Here is a 25,829-nt window from a genome sequence, read left to right as displayed (position 1 = left end):
TGGCTTTAAACACTCACCGTGCCCATACAATGGTGCAAGTATGAGGCCCAAGGACCTCCTGGGATCATTAACCGGTTAAATATGGGTGAACAGGCAATTTAGAATTGGCTTGATTCAGCAAAACTGAGCATCTATCATCTGTACAATGTGCCTTTACAATAGGGACATTACCTAGTATCAACCGTTGTGTCCTCATCTTCTCCTTCTCCATCAGAACTGCTGTCCTGGAATCTAGGGTCTTCCTGCCAGGCCACTTTAGCCATTTTCACAGGTTCAATCCTATAGGGTTCTGTAAAGAAATCAATGGACCGAATCGTTATAATTATTGGCATTTGTGTGTCTTGTTTACTGGTCAATTGGTATACATATAGAAACCATAGTACAGAAAATACACATTTTATTGACAACACCTTAGTTCTATTACCAGAGATCTATATACCACAGATGTTAGACAGTAACATATATACAAAGGTCAGAATGTACAAAGAGTGAGTTTGTAGTCTGCAGCAATATAGCCACATAGTGACAAAGTCTGTTTGCGCCTTAATAACCAATTCATTTTTCAGTTTTTTTATCACCGTATTCCAGGGGCCATAGGTTTTTCATTTTTATATCGACATAGCCATATAATTGCTTGTTTTTCGCGGGACAAGTTGAATTTTTAAATGATATTTTTGGGTACAGATCACCGAAACATACAACCTTTATAATTAAAAAAAAAACATTTTTAGGAGGATTGGGGGAAAAAAAATTCTGCCATTTGTTCTTTGAATTTCCCTTTTACAGCGTTCAGCATGTAAATTAAATTATGAGATGACACCCTTTGTGATATTAATTCTGCAAGCCGGTACGATTATGCTAATATCAAATTTGAATAGTTTTTTTTTTGCAACTTTTTTTCACTTTATATTTTTTAAAATAACTTTTTGTTTATCGCTGCATTTCAAGACTCCCAACATTTTCTTTTTTGTCAACGGTACTGTAAAATGTTTTTTTTCCTGTGCGAGAGGAGTTGCATTTTTTATGGATACCATTTGTTGATCCATGTGACATTTTGATCACTTTTATTCCGTTTTTTTGTAAGGTGAGACAGGAAAAACTAGCCATTTCTGCCATATTTTGTAATTTTTTTCCATGGGGTGCACTGTGCGCGTTAAATAATGTACTAACTTCAGTATACTGGTAGTAGTGCATTAAAACGCCTATGAAGGGCAGCCAGAGGCTGAGTCTTATAGGCAACTGTAGTTGACAGACCTGGAGGCTGTATTCCAGCCTCCGTGTACCAAAGCAACCTATTGGGACCCTGCAATCACATTCTGGGAATCTGATGGGTGACTCCCTCTGACAGCCCTTTACATACTGCGATGATGCTGATCACAGTGTGTAAAGGATTAAATACTGGGGATCAGAGGTTTCTTTGGTCCCTGGTGCTAGAGCAAGTGCCCGGCTGTCAACTGAAAAGTCGAGCACCCACTCTCCCTGGCACGGGAGACCTGTTCTGGGCTTTAACCGCTGCACCGTCAAAAGAGGATGTTGCAAAATAAAGCCCCTTAACAGCTGCCGTCGAAAGATGTATGGGTGGTCGTTAACAGGTTAAAAACACACCGGACTCCTTTACATGAGTTTGTGTATTCTTTATAAAGCACATCCTGCTTCTATCTCAACTGATGTTATACCAAGGCTTCCATCACTGAAATGTGACAAAGCTTCACTCTCGACATACATGACTCATAAGCATGGATCCAGCATATTATTGTGTGCCACCATGAGTGGATTGGCATCATTCACTGAGAGTCATCTTACCATCCTGAGAAACATTCTCATCTGTACTTGTTCCAAAGAAAGAAAATGTGAATCCTACAGGCTCTTCCTTCTTCTGAAACTCGAAGTCCACGTTTGACTCTGAACTTTTATCTTCCATCTTTTGAGGGTCCTCCATTTGGTCCCACGTGGTCTCTTGCTCCTCTGCGGCTTGAGGTTTTACGGCTCCAAAAACATCTTTAAAATCCGCTATTACTTCATGGAAGATTTCTTTGGAGACTTCGGGTAGTTTTTCTGCTTCCAGTCGTTTCTTCTTTCTCTCCGATTTGCTGGAGGAAGAAAAAATAATTTCACTTTGCATTTGAAATACAAAATATTCTAAAAATGGAATTGATCACACTTTTGATGAAATTTTGCGGGTTCACATATTAGTTAAATACAAAGTGGTGGAAACAGATTTATTAAGGTCATAAAATAGAAAGATTTTAATACTACTCATATATAAAGGATACAATCAGGTTATATCAGCAGGGTCTAGATCACCATATACAGAAAGGAGATGTACATCCCCGTATATAGTGATATGGAGCATGTTGGTATAACCTGGGTATCTTCTACATACAATTATATATGTACAACTGGTATAAGTTATACATCTCCTGTATATAGTGATATATACCATGCCAGTATAACCTGGGTAACTCCTGTACATAATTATATATGTACAGCTGGTATAAGTTTTACATCCTATATATAGTGATATTGATCATGTTGGTATAACCTAGGTATTTCCTGTATACGATTGCACACAATTAAAAAAAAAACAAAAAAAAAACATTAAAAACCTGCATGTGGTTTTCATAAATTGCATGCGTTTTCTTCTTAAAACCACATGTATTGTTTAAAATCACCATGCAGTTTTTAATTGTGTGTGCAGTTTCTTAAAAATGCATGTAGCTTTTGAATACCGCATGCAGTTTTTTTTGTGTTTTTTTAAAATTGTGGTTCAAAACTGCAACAAACAAAATATAAACACAGCCTAAAGGCCTATTTAGACACAACGATTATCGCTCAAAATTCGCTCAAAAGCCGCCTTTTGAGCGATAATCATTGTGTGTAACTGCACTGATATTGTGCAGTTTTCGTTAAACCATCGCTCATCGTTGTCTTTCAGCATGCTGAAAGACAAGGATGGGGGATTCACAGCGGGATACAGATGATACTGTTGTTTCACCTGTATCCCGCTCCCTGATGACAGGCTGGGTATGAAGAACAGAGCGGTCCAGCTCTGTTCTCTATTTCCCGCTCGGCTATATAACAGCTGGGCACTCCGAACAGGGGACAGCTCGATGCAGAAGACAAGTGGCCCTTCTTGTCTTCTGCATCCTCCGCAATCATCTTGCGCTGTAAATGACAACGATTATCGCTCAAAAGACATATTTTTAGCAATAATCGTTGTGTCTAAATGGACCTTAAAGGGCTGCAGACAAATTTTCACATAGTCCAGGGAATAAGTTATGTATGGAAAGCTTATGCCAAGGGACTAGATCATGTATGGAAATTCATTTTGCAGCTGTATGCAGCACGGTTTAGGTATGGGTACAGGTGTGGGGGTACCCGAGCTGAGCTTTTGAAACCGGGCCCTTGAGCCTTTAGCTACACCCCTGACCTCTTCCCTGTATCAGCAGCTTTCTCTGGGAATAATGGCTTCATTTTAGAAAAAAAAGTAGTACAGATGAGAAGATGGGACAGCCTGCAAGAGCTTTCGGTGTCTTTAATTTAACAGCTTCCTACTCTGTGCAGGTTTATCATATCTATCCATAGAGACAGGAGTCATAATTCCCATGAAACAATATAAATTTATGGTGAGCGGATGGCATGGGTTCAGGAGGTAGATGTCAACTGTAAGATAAATCCCAGCTACTTAGCCCCTAAAATGGCAAAAGCAGACAGACAAAGGAACAGGGGCTTCTTCTGTCAATAATTCATCACCAGGCAATCAATTCTATACATATGATAAAAGTGACTGCATCATCGAGCCTCCTAGTGGGACTTGAAATAAAAAATGAACAAATAATTGGAAAGAGAAAATAAAAGGTTTGAGGGAAGAAAAAAAAATAAAAAAAAAAAGGAAAAAAATTAAAAAGTACACCTAACTGGTTTTACTGCAACTGTAACGGCCTGTACTTTAAAACTGATATGTTATTTTATGCCATACTGTGAACAGTGTAAAATAATGCCACTTTTTAGTCATCCTGCCCTTCAAAAAGCGGAAATTAAAATAAAAAAAACTTATCAAAAAGTTGAACATGCCTCTAAATAATACTAAGAAAAACTACAACTCATCCTACAAAAACAAGGGAAAATAAAGGAAAAAGGATAATTAAAAAAAAGTGTTTTGGTTCTTGCGATGTGGTAAAACAATTTTTTTTAATGTTCCTATTTTGCAAAAGTAGTAAGAGATAAAGTTACATAAATTTAGTATTGATGTAATTGTACTGACCTGCAAATAAAGTGTTATGCCTCACAGTGAAGGGCACAAAGCGTAAAAAGTAGCATCTACTCCTTTAATAGGGCATAAAAACAAGGCATGCCATCTTGGCACAACCCCTATAAGATCCAAAAGAGCTGCATGCTTGAGGAGTTAATGAGGATTTGTTTTAGTGACAGCTATTCATACTGCGCCATCTATTAGAAAATAAATGGTTGAAGCCTCTACCTTTATTCCCCTGAACTACAGTCCAGGAAGCCATTCACATACATGCACTGCATTGTAATGAGACTAAAGGCTGATTTAGGCACATAGATTATCACTCGAAATTCGTTATAATGATAAAAGTGAGCGATGGTTTTGCTTTTAAAGACGGATGTTTTTTTCCTAACAAAAATGGTTGGAAAATGTTAGGCGTTTCAGTCGTTGTATTATCGTTGTGTAATGTTTGCATTAAAAACTCCCCTTACAAAGAAAAAAAATTGCTGGACGACTGAACGAATTGCATTTTAATCAAATGATAAGCAAACAGCCGAACAACAGATTTTAAGTGGACTGAAGGAATGACGAGCGAATCATTAACGAAAACTGCATGACGGGCGCAAGATAGGCACAACAATAATTATTGCTTCAACTATGGCTTTTGAGCGATAATCGTTGTGTCTAAATGATAGGCTGATAGATCAGGTCAGCTATTTTGAGCCTAAGTTTTATACTTGCCATCACCGCTGTTCCCCTATCAGCGCTCAAATTGTCCGCTGCTATACATTAAGTGGCAAGCTAAGTAGTCCTCCCATTCGAAGCTTACAAAGAGGACTACTTCGCATATACCCCAAAGCATTCAGCGGCAGCTTTCATCGCTGACGCAATGGCGGCGAAGGCAAGTAGCAAACTTACATCCTCGGACTCTGCGGGTCGTCTACTTTGAGCCTATAAGCTTAGCTTATAGAGCTCAAAGTAGCTGATAGATTGGTTTTAACAAGCTCATAAAGAGATATCTCATGAATGTTCCATTATAAAGATGCTAGCCCCATAACAGACCCTTATAAAATAAGTGAACGAGGCGAGTCAGGTCTTTGTTTTTTAAGGCTGTGGAGGTGAGGGTTCCTTCCTTCACATATAGTGGCATTGATCCATACTATGCTGATTCTGGACCAAGGTTTATTAGTTTACCTTTACTATAGTCAATTTTAGCTTATGTAAATTGCCTTGGGAAGCTCAGGATAATTTGAGGAAGTTCCTCTTTCCTTCTTATTGCTACTGTATTTATTTCTACTTATGCGTTGTAGGTAAACTTCAGTTAAACCAACAATGGCTCCCTACTATTCAAGATGGTGTACTTTTCATGTTTTATCTTATGCCATAAGATATAATCAAAGTAGATGGATGATCCGAGTATTTTCCAATAACAAAAAAAAAACAAAAAAAAAAAAACTTCACTTCTGTAGCTTTCCTAATAATTATTCAGGGATTCTGTACAAGTGTGCAAGAACAGGTGGTGTTTTGCTGTTATACCGTACATATGTATTTAGTTACCTTTCTGTTTTCTCTGTCTCTGCTTTTGTCTCAAATAGTGCATGGTCCTCCTTGCTTGGATCATACTGAAGGGCATTCAGATCCCTGACAGGAAGAAAAACACTTATTATGAATAGAAGCAGTAAAACATTAAAGGAAGACAATCTTTAAAAGGGGTTGCTTGGAACCTTTACTATTCTCCGTATTGGTCATTGATAGTTGAATGGCAGGGCTTCCCAGCAATGGCCAACAATGCTTATTGGAGTGGCCTCACTTAGACAGCTACTTGCTTATATCAGTCCCATGTTTACAATACGATAGTGTGTATTAGCCTGACCGCGGGCCCCTGACCTGAACTCAAAGCATCACAGGAATGTATCAAGCTCGGAGTTTGGATTAGGCGACCCGCAGTCAGGCTAGGACACATATGGAGCTGAAATACTCAAGTGTGTTCGCAGGCTTATCATGAGCGCTACTGCGGTTTCTTTTTTGAGTCAGAGTGGAAAGAACCGATAAGTATTAATTGCTTCCCTTCTGGTGGACCCGGTACAACTCTGTATTATGAAGCGACACTTAGTCCGCCAGCTATAACAGCGGATCATCACAGGTTTACTGGTGGCAATCTGTGACGCTCGCCGATTGGTAGAAAGGATAGTCTGCAGAGCCCTACTACAAGTCATACCCCTTCACCCACTTATCCTCTGACATCGAATACATCTATAGATCCCAGAAATCTGCGGGCAGAAATCTATTAATGACAATGGGACTGTATGCATGTTGGAAAATGATTAAAAGTAAACATCCCCTTTATAAAAATAGTAACATTAGGGACATACTTCTGTAAATACAGAACACTATAAAGGGTTGTCCCATGAAAGAGATTGTTTAGAATCAAATCCAGTCCATAATTAAACATTTTGTATTTGCACTTATTAAAAGTAGGTTTCTATTCCCAGATGTTAGAATAGCGCCACCTGCTGTCTATCTAAGTAATTGATGCACTTGCTCAGGCTTGTTTCTTTCTCTGGTTCACTGCATAGAAACAAACACTTGCAGTTGTGTCCACCTTGGAACATTTACTGAGGTGGACCGTATACAGAAATGCTCTTCAATTGAAACAGCATTCTAAATCACCAAATGCGCATGAATTTTATCACAGCAATTAATATTGTGACTCAGTAATGTGCATGACCCCCACGTGCCTGTCTGCACCTCCAACATTTGGGCATGCTCCTGATTAGACAACGGATGCCGCTCTGGGAGGGTTCACCTCCCAGTACCTGGAGCAGGGCATCAGTGAGCTCCCCGGGATAGTTTATGGCACTACTTGGTGGCTTCCACATTCTGTATCAGTACAAGTTCTCAATTGGATTCAAATCTGAAGAATATGAGGGCCAGCCTGCCTACACACTGGCCACATGAGACCGGACACGGTCCTGCACCAAGAGGAACTCCGGACCTTCTGTACCAGCATAAGGTCTGATACTGGCTCTAAGGATTTCAACCCGGCACCGTTATTTATCATGTAGAGGTTTGTTCACTGCTCTAAGGATGTGCCTCCCCAGACCATCACTGACCCACCACCAAACTGGCCATGCTGGATAGCAGGCAGCATAATGTTCAACACGGTGTCTCAAGACTCTTTCACAAGTGCTCACTGTGAACCTGCTCTTATCTGTGAAGAGAACGGGGGCACCAGTGGTAGATATGCTAATTCTAGCGTTCTCTGGCAAATGCCAATCAAGCAGAACGGTGCTCGTCTGTAAGCACAAGTCACACTTCAGGATGCTGGGCCCTCATGGAGTCCAGTAAGCCCGCTTTTACAGTGTTCCTCCTTGCACAAAGCAGCAGATACCAGTCCTGCTGCCAGGTTGATGCCCTTCTACGGCCCTGTCCAGCCCTCCTCAAGTAAATGGCCAGTGTCTTGGCATCTGCTCCATGCTCTTAAAACTGTGCTGAGAGACACGGCAAACCTTCTTGTGGTGACACGTATGGATGTGCCATCCTGGAGGAGCAGGACTACATGTGCAACTTGTATGCTACTAGTAATGACAAGGACACCAGGAAGTTGCAAAACTAGCAAATAATCAGTAAAGGAGGATAAGAAGAGTAATTTTCATAATGGTCTGTGGCTACCATGTGTAAAACCATTCCTTTTTGGAGGCTTGTCTTGCTGTTACCTCTCCAGTTCCCCTGTTATCACCTTCATTTGCAGCAAGGCAGGTGGAGTTGGTTCACAATTACTTAGGTTTCCTAGCTGGACAGGTTGATATCCCTGAAGTCTATGTGACTTGGTGTTATTGCTGTGATGCTTAAGTGCTCCTTTCATTTTCCTGACCAGTGTACAACAGTATAGTAGCAGTTTATACTGACACACACCACACACTCTTACTTAAATGTCTTTGCTTTAGCAGTCTTTTTGTTGGTTAGCTGTGGCTCCACATTAACGTTTAGGACATTTTTCAAGATGTCTAGGTTCTTCTTCTTTTCAGCTGACAGATCATCAGCATCATCATCTGCCTGCAACATCTGTGGTTGTTCTGTAAGAAGCAACGCATCATGTTAATTAAAAGGAACCATGAATAAGGTGCTAAAATGTTTTGTGGAAGGAAAACATTAATTGTGGAGGAACGTTCTTATTTTTGCCATATGAAGGGGCCACAAGCAGATAATAGGTTATATAGATTAGAGGATGGGGGATTGAGTTTAATAACATGCTGACTGCTTCCAAAACATTTTTTTTTTACTAGAAAAAACCTCTAAGGCTGGTTTTACAATTGTGCATTGGTTTCTGATCTCTAGCTCCATCATTGTGCCAAATCTCCAACATAATGGCGCCCAATGTACCCTATTGACAATATTGGGAAACGTCAGTTTCCTGGAATCCCCCCCAGCCATTTTACTGGACAAAATAATGCCCAATATGCCACTTTTGACCAGCATTTTGTGCGAGATCTGCAGCAAAACTTCCATAGGAACAAACCTTTACTTAAGCTGGTCATACATCAGATCACATTGAGCCAAGAGTCATTTTTTAAAATATATTTTTGGCTGAAACTTTAACCCCCTTCCCCCTCCAGGACGTACACTTACATCCTGGAGCGTCGGGGTATGTAGATCGCGGCAAGGAAAGAGTTCACAGAGGGAGCGGACTCCCTCTGTGTCTCCGACTGGCTCTCGCGATAACATCGCGAGAGCCCGGTCTGTCACCATGGTAACAGGACGCCAGACACTGGCGTCCTGTATTGCCTATGCCTATGATCACTGTATAAGCAATAAGGCATGGCAGAGCAGTAGCTCTGCCATGCCTTATGACAGCGATCATCAGGGCAGTGGTTAAAGTCCCTCAGAGGGACACAAACAGTGTAAAAAAAACAAAGATTAAAAAAATGAATTAAAAAAAATTTAAAAAAAGAGTAAAAAAAAACATTTTTTTATGCTTTTTCTCAGATTAGCATAAAAAAAAAATAAAACCCCACATATTTGGTATTGTCGCATCCGTAATGATGCGTACAATAAGTTGCACATGCTTTTGACTGTGCACGGAAAAAAACGCGAAAAAACTGAGGCAAAATGCTAGTTTTTAGCATTTTGCCTCACTAAAAACACAATAAAAGTGATGAAAAAAGCCGTATGTACCCCAAAATGGTACCAGTAAAACTACAGCTCTTCTCGCAAAAAATAAGCCCTCACAGAGCTCCGTACATCGAAAAATAAAAAAGTTACAGGACTTTGAATGCAGGGATTTAGAAAAGAAAAAAGATTTAAAAAACAAAAAGGGTTTTTATTGCAGAAAAGTGGGAAAACCTAAAATAAAAATATAAGAATTTTGGTATCGTTGTAACCGTACCGGTCCGCAGAAAAAATGGAATGTCTCGACAGCGTGGCTTACCCATGCAGGAGTAAGGCACGTTTTTGCTCAGCTCCCGGCTCCCCAGCAGCACTGACCTGTGCAAACATCGTTACACCGGCGAAAAAGCGGTCCCTAAGCAGGCGATGGGGAAGAGGAGACCTTCAAGCAAGCGCGGGGCGGCAGGAGAGGACGAGCCGCCGACGATTCAGAGATATTTCGGGGCGCGCGGTCCGGCGGCTCCCTCCCCCTCTGACAAGATGGCGCCGAGCAGAGCGCGCTCTCTCTCCACTCCCCGCAGCAGCGGCAGCACGGAGCCCCGAGAGCGGACGTCTCCCGGCGCGGAAGGACCAGGAGGACACGAGGAGGCAGAGGAGACAGATAAGTGCCAACATGCACAAAGGGGACACTCACTAAGGGCAAACAGCCCAGGCCCTCCCCCCAGCCCTCACAGCTCTCCCAGTCCACATGCTCCCCACAAAAGGGATAAACAAACAGAGGGACATGAGAACCCTGTAAGCAGCAGGAGACAGCATGCATCCCCACAGTCACCTCAGATAGATACTGGCACAGTCCCAGAGAAAAATGCCCCAGTCACACGTCCAAAAGCACCAAGCAGCAAGTCCCAGCAGTCTGAGGGGAGTAGTAGTCCAGGGCTCCAGGGTAATCAAAGAGGCCATGCAAAAGCCCCAGCAGCACGCCCAGCCAGTCCGCCATTTTACAGCGACTCCTCGTCAGACGAAGAGTGGGATTGGAAGGCACACCTAAGAGCCCTTCCGACAAAAAGAGACTTCCAACGCTTGGAAAGCTCACAAAAAGAAGCGATGTCCCTAATACAGCAAGAACTTAAGCATATGGGGAACCGCATTGGCGCCGTGGAGGAGACACAAGAAGAGATATTTACAACACTTGAGACCCACAGCCAAATCATAAATGCGCAAGCACAGCAAATGACGGATATGATGTCTCATTTGGATGACCTTGAAAATCGTCATAGACGTAACAACCTTCGCTTGCGGGGACTCTCGGAGGAAATTGCCCCCTCTCAGCTCGAGGACTGGGCCCGAAATTTCTTTAGCTCACTACTGCAGCGTCCACCGGACCGGCCAATAGAAATCGATCGCATCCACAGAACCCTAGGCCCCAAGCCGGACGACCCAGAAAGACCGCATACACTTTTTTAAAGACAAAGAAGCCATCTTAAAAAATGCACGCGACAGGAAAGACCCCCTCACCCATAATGGCGTCCCAATAGCGATCTTCCCGGACCTGGCCAGACGCACCCTCCAACTCCGCAGAGCCGTCAAGCCGCTCCTCGACCTTCTCCGGGCCAACAAGGTCCTCTACAGATGGGGATACCCCTTTCAACTCTCCGCCTCAAGAAACGGGAAGTCAGCGGTCTTTAGATCCCCTGCAGACCTTCCTAAATTTCTCGGCATCCTGGAACTCCCAATGGTCACGATCATAGACTGGCCCCACACGCCCGCACTCCCCATCACAGCACCCAGAACAACCTGGCAGGAAGCCAGGCCAAGACGCTCGAGGAACAGGAACCACTCCACGCGCCCACCACCATGAACAATTTTACGGGAATATCCCCCAGCGCAAACAACGCATCGCGCCGACCAACCCCGCGAAGGAATGTCACCGTTGACACACGCCAGTTCAATTTTCCTGTTGCATAGGCCTCATACTTACTTACCCGCTTGAGCTTCTACACCATTTACACTAATTTACACTACTTAACACACCGAGCTTTCTAGCACCTCACTAGCCTGTCTCTCACCCCCCCACTCTACAAATACCCTCCCAGACAGCTAAGTCGCCACACATTTAGCATCTTATCACAGGTCACACAAAAACAGACAACCCCAGCAAACACATGAGCACAGAAGGGGACGCCGGGAGCAGCTCCGGCATCCTTAAGTCACATCCCCCAACGGGTGGACGCCACTATGGTGCCGTCCGATTCTGACCATAGGTCCGAAACCCACCTTACAAGATTGGGGCACCGTGTCCCAATCGACGGAAACTCTGCTTTCTGTCTCCCCCCTTCCCTTCAACCCCGTACCCCCCGGTCCCCCCCCCCTATGCCCCCAATTTTCTCCCCAAAACCTCCTGGTAGCGTCTCGGGTGCCCTGGGAACCCCTCCACCCAACACCAAACAACCACCATGACGGATCTCTCGTTCTGCACTTATAATGCCAGAGGCCTAAACAACCCCTCTAAAAGAGGCCAGATCCTGGCGCATTTCCACAAAAAACACATTTTAATCGCATTTCTCCAGGAAACACATTTTAAGAATGGCCATATACCTAAATGCACTAATAAATTCTACCCTACATGGCACCATAGCCCCCACCCCGAAAAAAAGGAAGGCGGGGTTTCGATAGCGATCTACAAAAACCTTCCCCACAAAGTACTAGCATCAGAGACCGACCCCGAGGGCAGATTCCTATTTCTTAAACTAGATCTAGGACATCGGGTGGTAACAATGGCTAACATTTACTTTCCCAACACAGGACAAACCACCTTTGGGCTCAGCACTCTGGGGAAGCTGGAACGGTTCGCAGAGGGGTCCGGCATCGTTCTTGGAGGAGACTTCAACGTAGCGATGGAGCCTGGCCTGGATACGTCATCGGGTAAGTCCGGGGTTCCCCTGGTAGCCTTACGTAGACTACGGAGACGCCTGCTAGACCTCAGACTCGTTGACCTTTGGAGGACTCTTCACCCAAAGGCCAAGGACTTTAGTCACCATTCCACCGCACACAATAGCTACGGGCGACTAGACTACTTGTACATCTCTCATGCCTTCTTGGACCTGTCCCCCAGAAGCTCTATAGGAGACATCCTATGGTCCGACCACGCACCCGTTTACGGAGCCCTACTGGGTCAGGCGCACAGGAGGGGCTACAATTCCTGGCGCCTGAATGACAACCTCCTGAGCGATGCCTATTGCCGAGAGGACATAACTAGAACCATCGAAACATTTGTTGAGACCCACCGAGTCGACACCACCTCCCCTCCCATACAATGGGAAGCGCTCAAATGCGTACTACGGGGAATCTTTATATCCCATGGGGCGAGACTTAAGAGACAGATCAGGCAAACTGAAAGATCTCTTTACAAAATTGGATAATACAGAAAGGGCGAACAAAGCTAAAGCCTCCCCCTCACTAAGCGCAGAGATCGCCTCCATTCGTCAGCAGATATTAGCCATACTAGACCAGGCTCACCTGTGCATGAGGGACAGACTAAGGGGCGGGCTATATGAGTACGGCAATAAATGCAGCAGATGGCTAGCAAGAGCCCTAAACCCACGCGAACAACACTCTTATATATTCGCCCTTGACTCTCCACAAAAGGGGAGGGTCCACGCAACTGAAGACCTATTAGATTGCTTTGGGCAATATTACACAGAACTCTATAACATCACAGAACCCGCGGAGGCCGCCCAAGGCGACCCCCTAGACCACGTAGAATCCTACCTACGCGAATATGCTCCCAAACAGGTTCCTGAGACAAAAGCAGAGGCCCTGGACCAGGATCTTACGGAGCAGGAGGTGCTGGAGGAAATTCGGAATCTAAAAATAGGAAAGAGCCCCGGCCCAGATGGCTTCACGCCCCGATTTTATAGGACGTTTGGAAGCCAACTGGCGTCAATACTCTGTAAGACCTTTAACGCCATCTCCGACAATTGCCCCTTCCCGCAACAGGCCCTACAGGCCATCATTACAGTCATACCAAAGCAAGGGAGAGACCCCCTATCTTGCGGGAACTATAGACCCATTTCTCTACTAAATGTGGACACTAAAGTCTTCGCAAGAACATTAGCCACCCGCCTAGGACCACTTATCCCCACACTCGTACATAGAGATCAGACTGGTTTTGTCCTGGGCCGAGAGGCAAGAGATAGTACCATCAGAACTTTATCCCTGATAAGCAGGGCACGAAACGCGAAAAGCCCGTTATGCCTCCTATCGTTGGACGCCGAAAAGGCGTTCGACCGGGTCAAATGGAAATTTCTTGAGTCCACACTACAGAAGATAGGTCTAGGGGCGAGATTGAGAAACTGGATAATGGCCCTATACAACAAGCCCACAGCCCAGATAAGAGTAAACGGGAAACTCTCCCACCCGATAAACATCAGAAACGGCACGCGCCAGGGGTGTCCACTTTCCCCAACCCTGTACGTGTTAGTAATGGAGTCCCTTGCCAACGCAATCAGATCGAATCCGGAAATTCAAGGTTACAAAATAGGCCAAACTGAGCACAAGGTGGCCGCATTTGCGGACGACCTTTTGGTCTATATAACGAACCCCAACAGAGCCCTACCCGCCCTCCTACGAGAATTCGATAAATACAGTAAAGTTAGTAATTTCAAAATCAACCTACAAAAATCCGAGATCTTAAATATAACACTGCCGTCCTCTGATATAGCTCAACTGAGACCCTTATTCTCACTGTCGTGGCGGGAAGACCATATTAAATACCTAGGCACGAAACTGCCCTCAGACCCAGACCAGATATACGACTTAAACTTTGAGCCCATATACCGTTCCCTGATGAAAGACACAGAAAAATGGCGCCCACTAACACTTTCCTGGACCGGCAGAATTAATGCGGTCAAGATGATCTTCCTCCCGAAACTCCTGTATCTTTTTCAGACCCTCCCAATACAACTCCCAAGGAGTTTCTTTATCAAGATACGAAAGACGGTGACATATTTCGTATGGGGTGGGTCCAGACCTCGGTTGAGTTACAAACTTCTCACCCAGAAAAAGGAAAATGGCGGGCTGGGCTTGCCAGACATGTTGCTTTACCATAGGGCCGTAATAGGTAAGACCGTCCTGGACCTCATGCACAGGGGGCAAACTAAATTATGGGTCGAAATGGAGCAGAGCTCTGCCCCATTCCAAGCTCAAGGTCTCTTTTGGCTCAAGGGCGGACTGGGCAGAAGGGGGATCAGAGTGTCGCCATTTCTGAACTCACTTCTACGAACATGGGACAACTTCGCGAGCAATAACGGGCTGATATCTACTCCTGGTCCCTGGACCCCTCTTGTGGGAAACCCGGAGTTCCCTCTTGGGATAGGGGGCCTGGCACTCCTGAGTAACCTAGGAGTCCATCTGCCAAGAATACACGACATACTAGGAGAGGAAGGAATTAGGCCACTGAGCTCGTTGATGGGGGAGGGGGGGGCCGTAGCGGGTGCGTGGTTTCAATACATGCAGCTAAGCCACTTTATCAGAACGCAGAGCAGAGCCTCAGATCTGTCTACCCCGCCTACTCCTTTTGAGAAGCTATGTGTGGACCCCCGTGAGTCGAGGGGACTGATCTCCGTGGTCTATAACATGCTGGTGGCCCGGGGAGCCCGGGACTTAGTAAGAGGTTGCCGTGGAGCCTGGGAGAGAGAACTAGGGCGACCCTTGCCCGACGAGGACTGGGCTAGGGGCGTCAATCTGACCCACAGAATGTCAGTCTCGGGCAGACACCACGAGCTAAATTATAAGCTCATTACGAGATGGTATCGCACACCGTCACTACTAGCCAAAATATACCCTGGCACCACAGCCAACTGCTGGAGATGCCTGAAACAAACAGGAACGCTCACGCATATCTGGTGGTCCTGCCCTGGGATTAGAGGTCTGTGGTTAGAGATACAAGCCCTGTACAATGTACTGAAAAGAAGCTCACTGGCTCTCTCCTCTGAGATTGCGCTCCTCTCAATCCTGCCGGGCTCCATCGCTGCCATTAAGAGGGATATCCTGAGATTCTTCCTTCTAGCTATGAGAGCAGTGATCCCCCGACTCTGGAAGTCCCAGACGATGCCGACACGCCTGAGCTGGACAGCTGCCCTAGATGATATCCGATATATGGAAGAGCTGAGAGCCAAAGATGACGACAAATGGCTGAAATACTACGATGTGTGGGAGGTATGGATGACGTTTCGAAATTCTGACGAGTTCAAGCAATGGCTTGAACACGGGGTATTACCCACTTGATAGACGACAGGGAACCCACTAAGGGCCCTACCCGGGACGCTACTTCCCCCCCCCCTCCTTACCTCCTTCTTCCTCACCCACCTCCCCTCTCCTCTACTACACAGCCACCCCCCTTCTCCCCAATTTGCTTAAGTTCTACTCAATCACTCTCACTGATGTTACCCCCCACATTACACCTTCACACACACCACCTTTCTACCTCATGACACACCACATCCACGTTGAGTCGAGGATCACTCTTAGACGATCCGACTCCCACACGCCTTTTAAGGTTAATATCGCACAAGTAACAAACATGGTTTAATAGTCTGCAAGAGACTGTTTTTGTTTTCGATAATAATTAACTGTTGAAGTTAATCCCTGAAGTCTGGAGCTATTTTACATTTTCCTGTTGCGGCGACAGGAGTCTCCACCGCAACGGACAATCGCACCCCTTTACTGTACTGCCAACCAGGCTTCGGGACAGTTATTGCCTTTTATGCATGTCAACCACTTGCAAACTTGTATGTTTAAAACTCTGAATAAACACATTTTGATAGCAAGCATAAAAAAAAAAAAAAAAAAAAAAAAAAATGGAATGTCTCATTTATGCTGCATGATTAACGCTGTAAAAAAAGAAAAAAAAAATCTATGACAGAATTGATGCGTTTTCTCTCCCTGCTATCATAAAAAAAAAGTTTTACAATGTAGTCTATGTACCCAAAAGTGGCACCGATAAAAACCACAGTTCGCCACGCAAAAAACAAGCCCTTATACGGCCGCAGCGACGGAAAAATAAAAAAATTATGGCTTTTGATAAACGGAGAAGAAAATCCGCCAAAAATTGTTGCGTCCTTAAGCCCAAAATAGGCCATGTCATTAAGGGGTTAATGGAAGCTATTAGTTTTTCTTACCTGTGTCTTCTTCATCCTCACTACCGTCTTCTAAAAATCGTGCATCCATTTTGAACCGTTCATCAGTTCCAAAGCGGGACTGCAACCGCATGAGCTGCACAATCATGTAAAGTATAAAAGCAAGATAATTTGGATGTGCTTATGGAAAAAACAGAATGTTACTGACCAAGAGCAGCTATTTAAGGGGGCACTAACTTTTCAGACAACTTCTTCTCATCTACTAGCTTGTGTTAGTCTCATCATTTCCATAATATACTTGCATTAAAAAGGTTGTTGCTTTTCCACTGTAAATCACATTTGAAGTTGCTGCCACTAGGTGTCTCCCTTTTAGCTTCTCTGCAATACACCCTCTGTCATAAGGTACAGAGCTTCTCTAGTAACCAAGACACAGGGACATTTCCATAGCAACAGGGAAAGAGGCCATCTTCACAAGCAGCTCCTGTGCACTCAGAGGCTGCAGGCTGACAGATCCGCAGACACTGTGATAACTATCTCCAGTCTCTGCCTCTCCTGCTGTTACAGTGTGTGCGAGCACACATTGCGCACAGACACACATACTGTAATGGGTTTACTAACCATTTGGCTTGAATGTCTCTAAATGCCTGATCGTCCTGGGAAAGCAGAGAGGTTGGCATCCAGATACTGCCGTACCGGTGATTGGACCAGAGAAAGTGCAATGCAGCATGGGAAGTAAAGGTGAGGAATGGCAGGACATGGAATGAACTACTGGCAGAATGCTAGGCTTGCCAAACGCCCCCTTCATGAAAGTAAAATGCAAACAGCAGAGCAACATAAAAATGGGAAACACCTCCTGAAAATCAGTACTCCGACATGAAATGGTGCAAACAGCAGCAAATAAGAGGGGCAAGGAAAACCTGATATATTTTAGAAAACGTGGTGAAATCTTAGGTATGTTTTACACAAGGAGAAAGAACTGACCTTTTCACCATATCGTCCTTCATAATAAGTCTTTAGCTCAAATCTCTCATCATCTTTCTCTTCTTCATCATCTGAATCTTCCCCACTGCTGTCAAACAGCTGAGTTTTTACATGATTTTCCTTATACAGGAAAAAAAAAATAGTAAGATATACAGGACATCACATATTGCACACTTAAAGACACAAGCCACATGGCCAAAGTTCGCAGTATTACCATGCTACATCCCAGCCTAATGAAAGGGAACGCCTAGTTTTCCACAACTTGACAACTGCAAGAAATCCATACCTCTTAGATTTCTTGCAACTGATGAGTCTCAGTAATTTGGAAGTCCCAACGTGACCACATTCACGATCATTAGATTGACGTGTAGCATGGTAACACTGAAAGTTTTTCCCAGGCGTCGTGCGTTAGAGCCAAAGCCAAGCAACTCCAGCCTAAATTCTGATAGGGCTACTAGTTCACACATCAGGAGTCCCGACGACGCATCCACACAGGATGACTGACATATCAATGTATCAGTGTGTATAGAGAAAGTTATCAGACTCTGGGGGCAAAGTAGGCAGGACTCACTGTCTCTTCCAGGAGGCTTGTCAGAATATACTCTGCTTTTCTCTTTAATTTATGTTATTAGAAGCAGAATGTCTCTCTCCCGCTGTCAAATCCTGCTTTCAGACAAAGTGTAGTGTAGGGACCCACAAGAGTGAGGATCCTGGATTTCAGTTTGTGGGCTACCAGATTTTGCTCAAAACATTAACTAATACCTTGTATTTATCGGTTCTTCTTATTTTTGCAGCATAAAGTCTGGCTTTAAATGCTGGGGTGGCCAGGGTGGGGTGGCAGTACCAGTGCGGTTCATTTGTGAGGTGCAGAGCAATCTACCAAGCTGAATTGTATGTGGAGTCATTAATAGGCTGTAAGCCTGCATGGTTGTGGTGAAAATGTAATTGTCTATTTGAAACCCTCCATCTTCTATTCAAACAGCCATGAATGTTTAATGTATAAGTTTTGATAACTTATCGACTTGCTGGAACCATGTTAATATTTGGACATAGTATCACCATTGCCTAAAGAATTATGGCCCAATTACATGCAACGATTATTGCTCAAAATTTGTCCAAACGTCCGGAAGTGAGCGATAATAGTTACGCGTGAAAGCGAAACTATCGCTCACTTGTCATTAGTGATTGTTTGAGCTGACTTCTCGTGCGGTGTGAAAGCTCCCACACAGCGCTTCCCATAAGAAGTGCTGAGCAAAGAGCGAGAAGCTGACAAGAAGGACTTTCAGTTTGAATGCACTGCACGAGTGCTAACGACCTAAGCGGGGACGTCGGTGCTCATGTAGTCGCTGAAACGACTGTCGGCCCTTGTCAAAGGGCCTTAAGGCCTCATGTCCACGGGGAAAAGAAAAATTAAAATCCGCAGTGGATCACCCGCACGCGAATCCGCGCCACATAGGGATGCATTGACCACCCGCGGGTAGATAAATACCCGCGGATGGTCAATAAAAGTGAATAAAAAAATAAATTCTGGAGCATGAAAAAAAATGGACATGCTCCATTTAGGTGCGGGCCTCCCGCGGAGACGGCTCCCGCAGGCTTCTATTGAAGCCTATGGAAGCCGTCCGGATCCGCAGGAGACCCGCATCTGAATTAAACTCACCTGCTCTGGGCGATGCAGATCTTCCTTCCTTCGTGGCAGGATCTTCATTCTTCGGCCCGGCGGATGCGCATGGCACGCAGCACATCTGCCGGGCCGAAGAAAGAAGATCCGGCCGCGAAGAAGGGAAGACACGCACGGCACGCAGCAGGCGAGTTTATTCTTATTTTAATGCCTCATGTCCGCGGGGCAGGAAGGACCCGCTACGGATTCTCCATGGAGAATCCGTAGCGGGCCTGATTTTCCCCATGGACATGAGGCATTAGTCTTGTGATTCTGTTGTCTAATTAGTCTTGTAGGACTATCATTGTTGTCTTAAGATCTGAACCTAAAATCTGAGTCCTATGTATATTTGACGCTTAGTGTTTTACGAATCAGTTTAGTTTATCTGATCTGGTTGTATCTGAGGAATGGCCACTTTAGATTATGACCTTTTCATACAAACAACTCTCTGTATTGATATTTGCAATGCAAATATTAGTAAGACCTATAAAGTACAGAAGTACAGAAGAAGGGGAGTTAGAAGCATTTTGGACCTGTTATAGGGAGTGTCCTCTCACAGTGCGGTTCTAAAGAGTCCCCTGTTCTCTGACTTTTCACCGCCGCTTCTCCGGTTGATGCACAAAGCAGATGAAGTATGCCCTGCACTACTTTACCCAGAATATATTGCATATTTGCCGACTTCTGAGATAGAGAACATACCTTATCATCGTGTACATTGCTTGTGCTTGCCTCCTCTTCCTTCTCACTTTCCTCCTCAGATTCAGAATTAAACATAATGTGTTGGCTCTTCTTTGCAGGTTGCGAGTCCTGAAATGCAGGGTAAAGTATTGATTTCCCATTGCTTTTATAACATAATTTGTAGTGTTTGAGCTATGTCTGCCCTTGGGGTGTCTCACTACAGATATTGGTGGCATATTGCTTCAATATATTTAAACAGCAGGGGTCTGACCCCTGACAATTACTAGAAAGTGACAATGGCGCTAGGAAAGGATTGTGCCACCCCGACTCCACTCAGCTTTTCATGGTGAGTAGAGGCGAAGTGGCATAGTGATTTTCGAGTGCTGTTGCCAGATTGCAATGACTGGGGGTTACAGAAGTCATATACCCAAAGGTCAGACATTGGTGGTATTCCCATTAGCTTCGATACCGTTGGAAGTAAATGCCCTTTTACACACAACGATTATCGCTCAAAATTCGCTCAAAAGCCATCTTTTGAGCGATTATCTTTGCTTGTAAAATGTGTGCACATTGTGCACTTTCCAAGGGCCATGTCCTTCAGGCGTTAAAAGGGACATAACAGAAAATTTCAGAGCTTCCTCACCAGTTTATGCAGAGCTCCTTGAATAGTCTGTTTTTGCTGTTCCCGCTCTTTTCTCCTTTCTTCCATTGCTGCCAGCCGCTTCTGATTATCCTGAAGCTGTTTAGCTTTTGCATTGATTTGCTCATTAGAGCTGCTCTTCTGGGGGACTTTTGGTTTAGCAACTAGGGTTGTGGTAGGACTTGTATCATCACCACCGCTAGACTCATCACTACTGCTGCTACTACTGCCATCTATTTCACTTCTCTGCTGGAGATTCGCTGGGGTCTCCCTGACTGGTTTAGAAGTTTTTTCACCATGGTTTTTGGAATCCTGCTTTACTTTGCTTTTAGGTGTACGGTTTCCTTTTTTCTCATTGCTTGCAGTCACAATTGTTGTAGGTTGACTACATGTTTTAGAAGAAGATTCAGGGCCGTCTTTCCCCTTAGAACATGATAATGAGGACATCAGTGATCCCAAACCCTTAAAGGCTGGAGGTTTGATTGGAGGATTTTTTGTTTTCTTCTTTCGCTTTGGTTGATCATTTGAGCTATCATCATCATCATCATCATCTTCTAAAATAGAAGCTACAATGTCCTCTGGCTCGATACCCTTCTTTTTCTTTGGACTCCCAACTGCTACTTTGTTGATTTTTGTAATTTGTTGTGTTTTATTCAATGCTTTATCACCTGCACTGGTGACAACTATTGTGTCATCACCATCATCTGCAGATGATGTAGAAACTGATTTTTCTAAAGACTTTAATTTATCGACGGCAAGATTAGCCTGACAGAGTTCATGTTCCATGGACCTGCTTTCACTTTCTGAATGGGACATACTGCTTTCCGAGTTACCTGGTTCCAGAGCTCTAGAGTGTTCATTTGATTTCTTTTTTGTTGTCCGCCTGTCATCAGATCCATTTAGTTGACCTACAGTATCATGCTGCATACTTTTTAATTCATCAATACTAATATCAGTACCTGCAGAGCCATATTCCTGGTCAGAATCAGTTTTATCTGTGCTGTCAGATTCATCAGCTTCTTTAGCCAGTGCCTCAAGGTCTCCTATTGACAGATCCAGTCGGTAGCAGTTTTGCATCATGGACTGATATTCGTCATCTGAATAGGAATCGCTATCATCCTCTGTGCCCGAGTCATTACTCTGATCATCTTCTTCAGCCCGCCTATCTTCAACTTCATCATTCACACTGCATTTCGAGTTGTTCACATTTGTGGAGACCACATTACTATTTTGCTTTGCTATACCATTGGACATTTTTTTCTTGCCATTACTGCAATTCTGAGTAGTCTTTGCAACTGTGATGATCTCATCGGTATCAGCTGATGAATACTCATCGTCATCTTTAGTGCTATCATTGTGGTTTCCAATTTTCTCTGCCCAATGAGTTTTGTAACTGGGTGTGAAAGAGTCATCAACAACTTCTATACTGGAGTCTTCAGCACGTCTTCCACTTCCTTCCACCATTTTCTCTCTTTCAATAATAGCTCTAAGTTCTTCTTCAGAGTCAAAGTCCTCATCAGACATACTATTAACACTTTTATTCCTCATATAACCACGGCTCTTGTCCTGAAAGGTCTCTCTTTTGTGTTGAGACTCCATTGTATCTTTAGTCTTTTGGAGAGTGGTCGGAGGAGTTCTGACACCTTTTCCCTTTTCATCATTTGTACTTGTATTAAGATACAAATTTACTTTGCTCTTCTTTGCTGGACTCTTAAATTCTGGAAATTCTCCCCTGCGTTTTTTGCTTATATCATCATCACCACCATCTAGGTGCCAAGTCAGCTTGGATACAGGTGTTGACTCGAGTGAAATGTTGTCTAGTTTTTTAAGGTTATGGCAATATTTAGAGGGGTCATATTTTATGATGTTCACCATGGTAAAGGAAAATTACTATACAAAACACACATATGATAAAACAGTAATAGTCATTAATTCCCAATATTCTATCCTGCCCCAATGGACGATGCTACAGGCAGCCACCCACCAGCCTAAAAAATTACTGCTTACATTAAACAGCAGACTGCATTGACCTGTACTGCAAATGTGTGTAAGACAGAACTTACATGTTCCAGATGACCTTCAGAATAAGCTTTCATGTGTATGCTCAAGAAATAACACTATATCTGACATACGATTCACAGCTACTGTACATTTAACAGCAGTTTTTCCCTTCTATAGGCTCAGTTTCTAAATGTCGGTTTATCCTACGTTCAGCTCAAGATAGGTGGATACAAGTTGCTATATCTCCAAAAACAGCACCAGAGAAGATCCTGCTCACCTATTTCTCTGCAGCAAACCCTCTGATGCTACAGCAACATGGAGGGATTTATACAGCAGTACGAAACAGTTTAGATGTGAACCCAGCACTGGGACGAGATAGAACAATAGCGGGAATCAGCAGTAGGGTCTGCGAGTCTGTGTCTCTCGCTCACTTCAGCTGGCCCCTCCTTCCCTCTCGATACACTTCTATGGGCAGCAAGCAACACAATCCATCAGGGAGCTGAAAAATCAGTCTTGTTTCTCAAGATGAAATTTAGCAGTGAATTGAAAGTTAGTGATCATTGCAGGGTGGGAGAAGAAGAAGTGGCTGACAAGTGGAGAAAAGGGCATTTTGCACCAATTAAAATCAAAAATTTCTTCCCTTGCCTTTTTGATATATGTAAAGTTTCTTTAGACTTAAATATGTCTTGAGATTTAAATATATACTCTTTTTTTTTCAACTGGAGCTTCTTCTGACGCTCCTCTATTCATGACTATGAAATTCTGTTCATTTCTGTGGTGTAACCAGCTCCTAAAATCAATCTGCCTACCTGAGAGGATTTTCATAAGTCAAATGGCTAAATTATAAAAAAAAGGATATCTTGCTTTGTTTGTTCCCCTTTAAATGGAGAACAGGCAGGACTCTTCCATACTTGCTTACCACCCAGTTCTAAAGGAACAAGAAAATATATATATTAAAGCACAAATTTGTCTCACACGTAATCTTCTGTCAGTTTCATTTTTATTAAGCTTCTTAAGCTGAGCAGTGCGGTACAAAACCCAGCTGCTTCAGACATCTTCCAAGGCTTCCAAATAAACCATTCTTAAGTACGCTGTTGAGATTGGCTCTCCAAAGCAGCTCTGAGGAAAGAACAGATGTCATGCAAAAACAACTGAAACAATGAGAGATACACAAGGGCAATCTTGTTGTTTTACTTGCTGCAAACACTCGCATTAGGGTGACAAATCTTGTTATAAGATCCCTTATTGAATCATGTTTTGTGCAGTTTCATTAAAGTATTTTAAACTCTAAGGGAAACTGCACGGCAAACCTGAATTTTCTATTTCAGTCCAGCTTTGTGGAGTCTGGCAGATAAATAATTTTTGCCTATACTGTTTATTTAGCACTAGCTCAGTTCGGGCAACTGCTTAGCCATGACCGATGGGGCCTGAGGAGGATTACTGTAGATTTCTATGTTGTAATGTGGATCCAGCGTTGTCAGTCTCTTAGAATGAAAGCTCAATAGAACGCTGACTATTAAAATTATCAGATTTATTAAACACAGTGAACACTGTAAAAAAAATACAATAATGCCACCAGAAGTGGTGGTTTTTTGTGAGCTTGTCTCCCAGAAAATGTAATAAAAAGTGATAAAAAAAAACGTACAAGTACTTCAAAATGGTACTAATAAAAAGTGCATCTTACCCCCACAAAAAAAAACAAAAAAAAAAACTCACGCAGCCCCAAATAAAAAGTTTATGGGTCTCAAAATATGGCCACGGAAACCAAACTTTTTATTTAAAAAGATTAATTTTGTAAAAGTAGCAAAAAAAAACCCCTAAAAATTAATATTTCTGTAATCATACTGACCTGCAGAAAAAAAAAACGTTAACTTGGTTTTTACTGCACCATGAACTCTATAAAAAATCTCTCCCCCCCCCCCCCCCCCCAAAAAAAATGCGCACTTGCTGGTTTTTTTTTTCTAGATTTTTCAACACACAATATGGGGACATAAAAAAAAAAAACTTGTTGTGCCTAAAACAAGTCCAAGTCCTCTAGACCCGCTCTTCAGGGAGCCACAATATAAAAGACTTCTCCGGTTACAGATTTTAGGCGCCAAAAGTGAAATACAATATCCTATCCCGTGCCAAATACTGAAAGTGCAGGTGGGACTACAGTCCAGGAGGTTGATAAATGGCAAGTTCTTTACACTGATTCTCAGTCACTAGTAATGTTCCTGACCAGCAGTTCTTCCTTGTAAGGACTCTGCATACATATTCCATTGCTAGCTCCTTGAATCTAAACTAGTCTTTCAGCAGTTTGTCTTTTGCCAGGTCAAAATCTAAGTCCAATGTCTAACAAATATCTGCAAAGTAAAAGGACAGGCTGAGCATCTGCAGCATCAGCTAATTTGGGGCTTGACAGCCAATGACTACCATTCAAAAGAATGGATTAACTTCAACAGGCAAAAATGCTATAACCCTTTCCAATCCTCTGTCTGACCTCTAAAGACATTACGATTTAAGGCTGTACAGCTCTGATGTTGGAAGACACCCGTCTGGGTTCTCTTACTGTATATTGCCAGCCTCTCTGCTGTCAGAGCCTATCCAACGTGTCACCTCATGCAGTACTGGCTTTAGCCAGCATATAGCGCCGTTATATAACGGCCGAAAAAGAGTAAGCCCCCTAGGAAAACCAGGATACAAATTGGATTGGAAAGGGTTAAATGGTAGGTAATTGTTAATTTGCTATCCAATCAACCTGCGTCCATGAGGTATCCAACTAAACTGTATTGCCTTTGACCGTTTTTATCCTGTAGCTGTGGTGTATATTATATCTATCTATATATCCAGCTCACTGAAAAGACACCCAAGCTAAATATTATTTTTACTTTGATCAATGCCTAATGAGCCTAATTTAATCAGCAAAATGTCATTACACATAATATTAGCATATCAGCAAGAACAGGGAAGAATATTAACATTTCACAGATGACCTGCCTTATGATTTGGCACTTCGGTGCCCGGTACGGCCGCTTTCATCTGAAAGTCTGTGATGCCAGCTTTTTCTAGAGACTCCAAAAGGTCATTTTTTGGGTGGCTTTGTTCCTTAGTGCTCATCTCTTTGGTTGCCTGTCTCTCTTGTTCCAGCCTGCAGAGTACATAAAATACTAATCCCAAAATGTACTGGGCCATGCAATCCTTCACATATAAAACCAAGTCTTTTCACACAGACTAGCATGTTCGTAAGCCATAAACGTCTAGTTTCCAATAACTGGTGTGCTTACACATGTCATGTACCTAGTGGAATAAATTAGTAATCCGAACGATCTAACAGCAGCACAGCCCTGGTAATACACATGCGGGGATGTAGGCAGTTTCTGGTTACTTGCAAGAAGATCCATTAGCAGTCACAGT

General features: G+C 43.5%; 1 protein-coding gene across 2 annotated transcripts in view; it reads right to left on the bottom strand.

Annotated features, from left to right (window-relative positions):
- The window catches only part of NOL8 (nucleolar protein 8), a 46,050-nt gene that overhangs the window by 7,994 nt on the left and 12,227 nt on the right, over window positions 1-25,829 (bottom strand). For both annotated transcript variants that reach the window (XM_066596416.1, XM_066596417.1), the window contains exons 5-14: window positions 25,413-25,563; window positions 23,293-23,361; window positions 20,436-22,298; window positions 19,814-19,921; window positions 17,455-17,574; window positions 16,516-16,609; window positions 8,160-8,307; window positions 5,789-5,872; window positions 1,804-2,090; window positions 172-289 (exon numbers count right to left, since the gene is read on the bottom strand). In XM_066596416.1, coding sequence (XP_066452513.1) covers window positions 172-289; window positions 1,804-2,090; window positions 5,789-5,872; window positions 8,160-8,307; window positions 16,516-16,609; window positions 17,455-17,574; window positions 19,814-19,921; window positions 20,436-22,298; window positions 23,293-23,361; window positions 25,413-25,563 — 3,042 coding nt within the window. The remainder of the gene's footprint in view (window positions 1-171; window positions 290-1,803; window positions 2,091-5,788; window positions 5,873-8,159; window positions 8,308-16,515; window positions 16,610-17,454; window positions 17,575-19,813; window positions 19,922-20,435; window positions 22,299-23,292; window positions 23,362-25,412; window positions 25,564-25,829) is intronic.

This window comes from Eleutherodactylus coqui, chromosome 3, assembly GCF_035609145.1.
Source record: "Eleutherodactylus coqui strain aEleCoq1 chromosome 3, aEleCoq1.hap1, whole genome shotgun sequence".
NCBI classification, from domain to species: Eukaryota; Metazoa; Chordata; class Amphibia; order Anura; family Eleutherodactylidae; genus Eleutherodactylus; species Eleutherodactylus coqui.
This window is presented reverse-complemented; position numbering and strand designations above follow the sequence as displayed.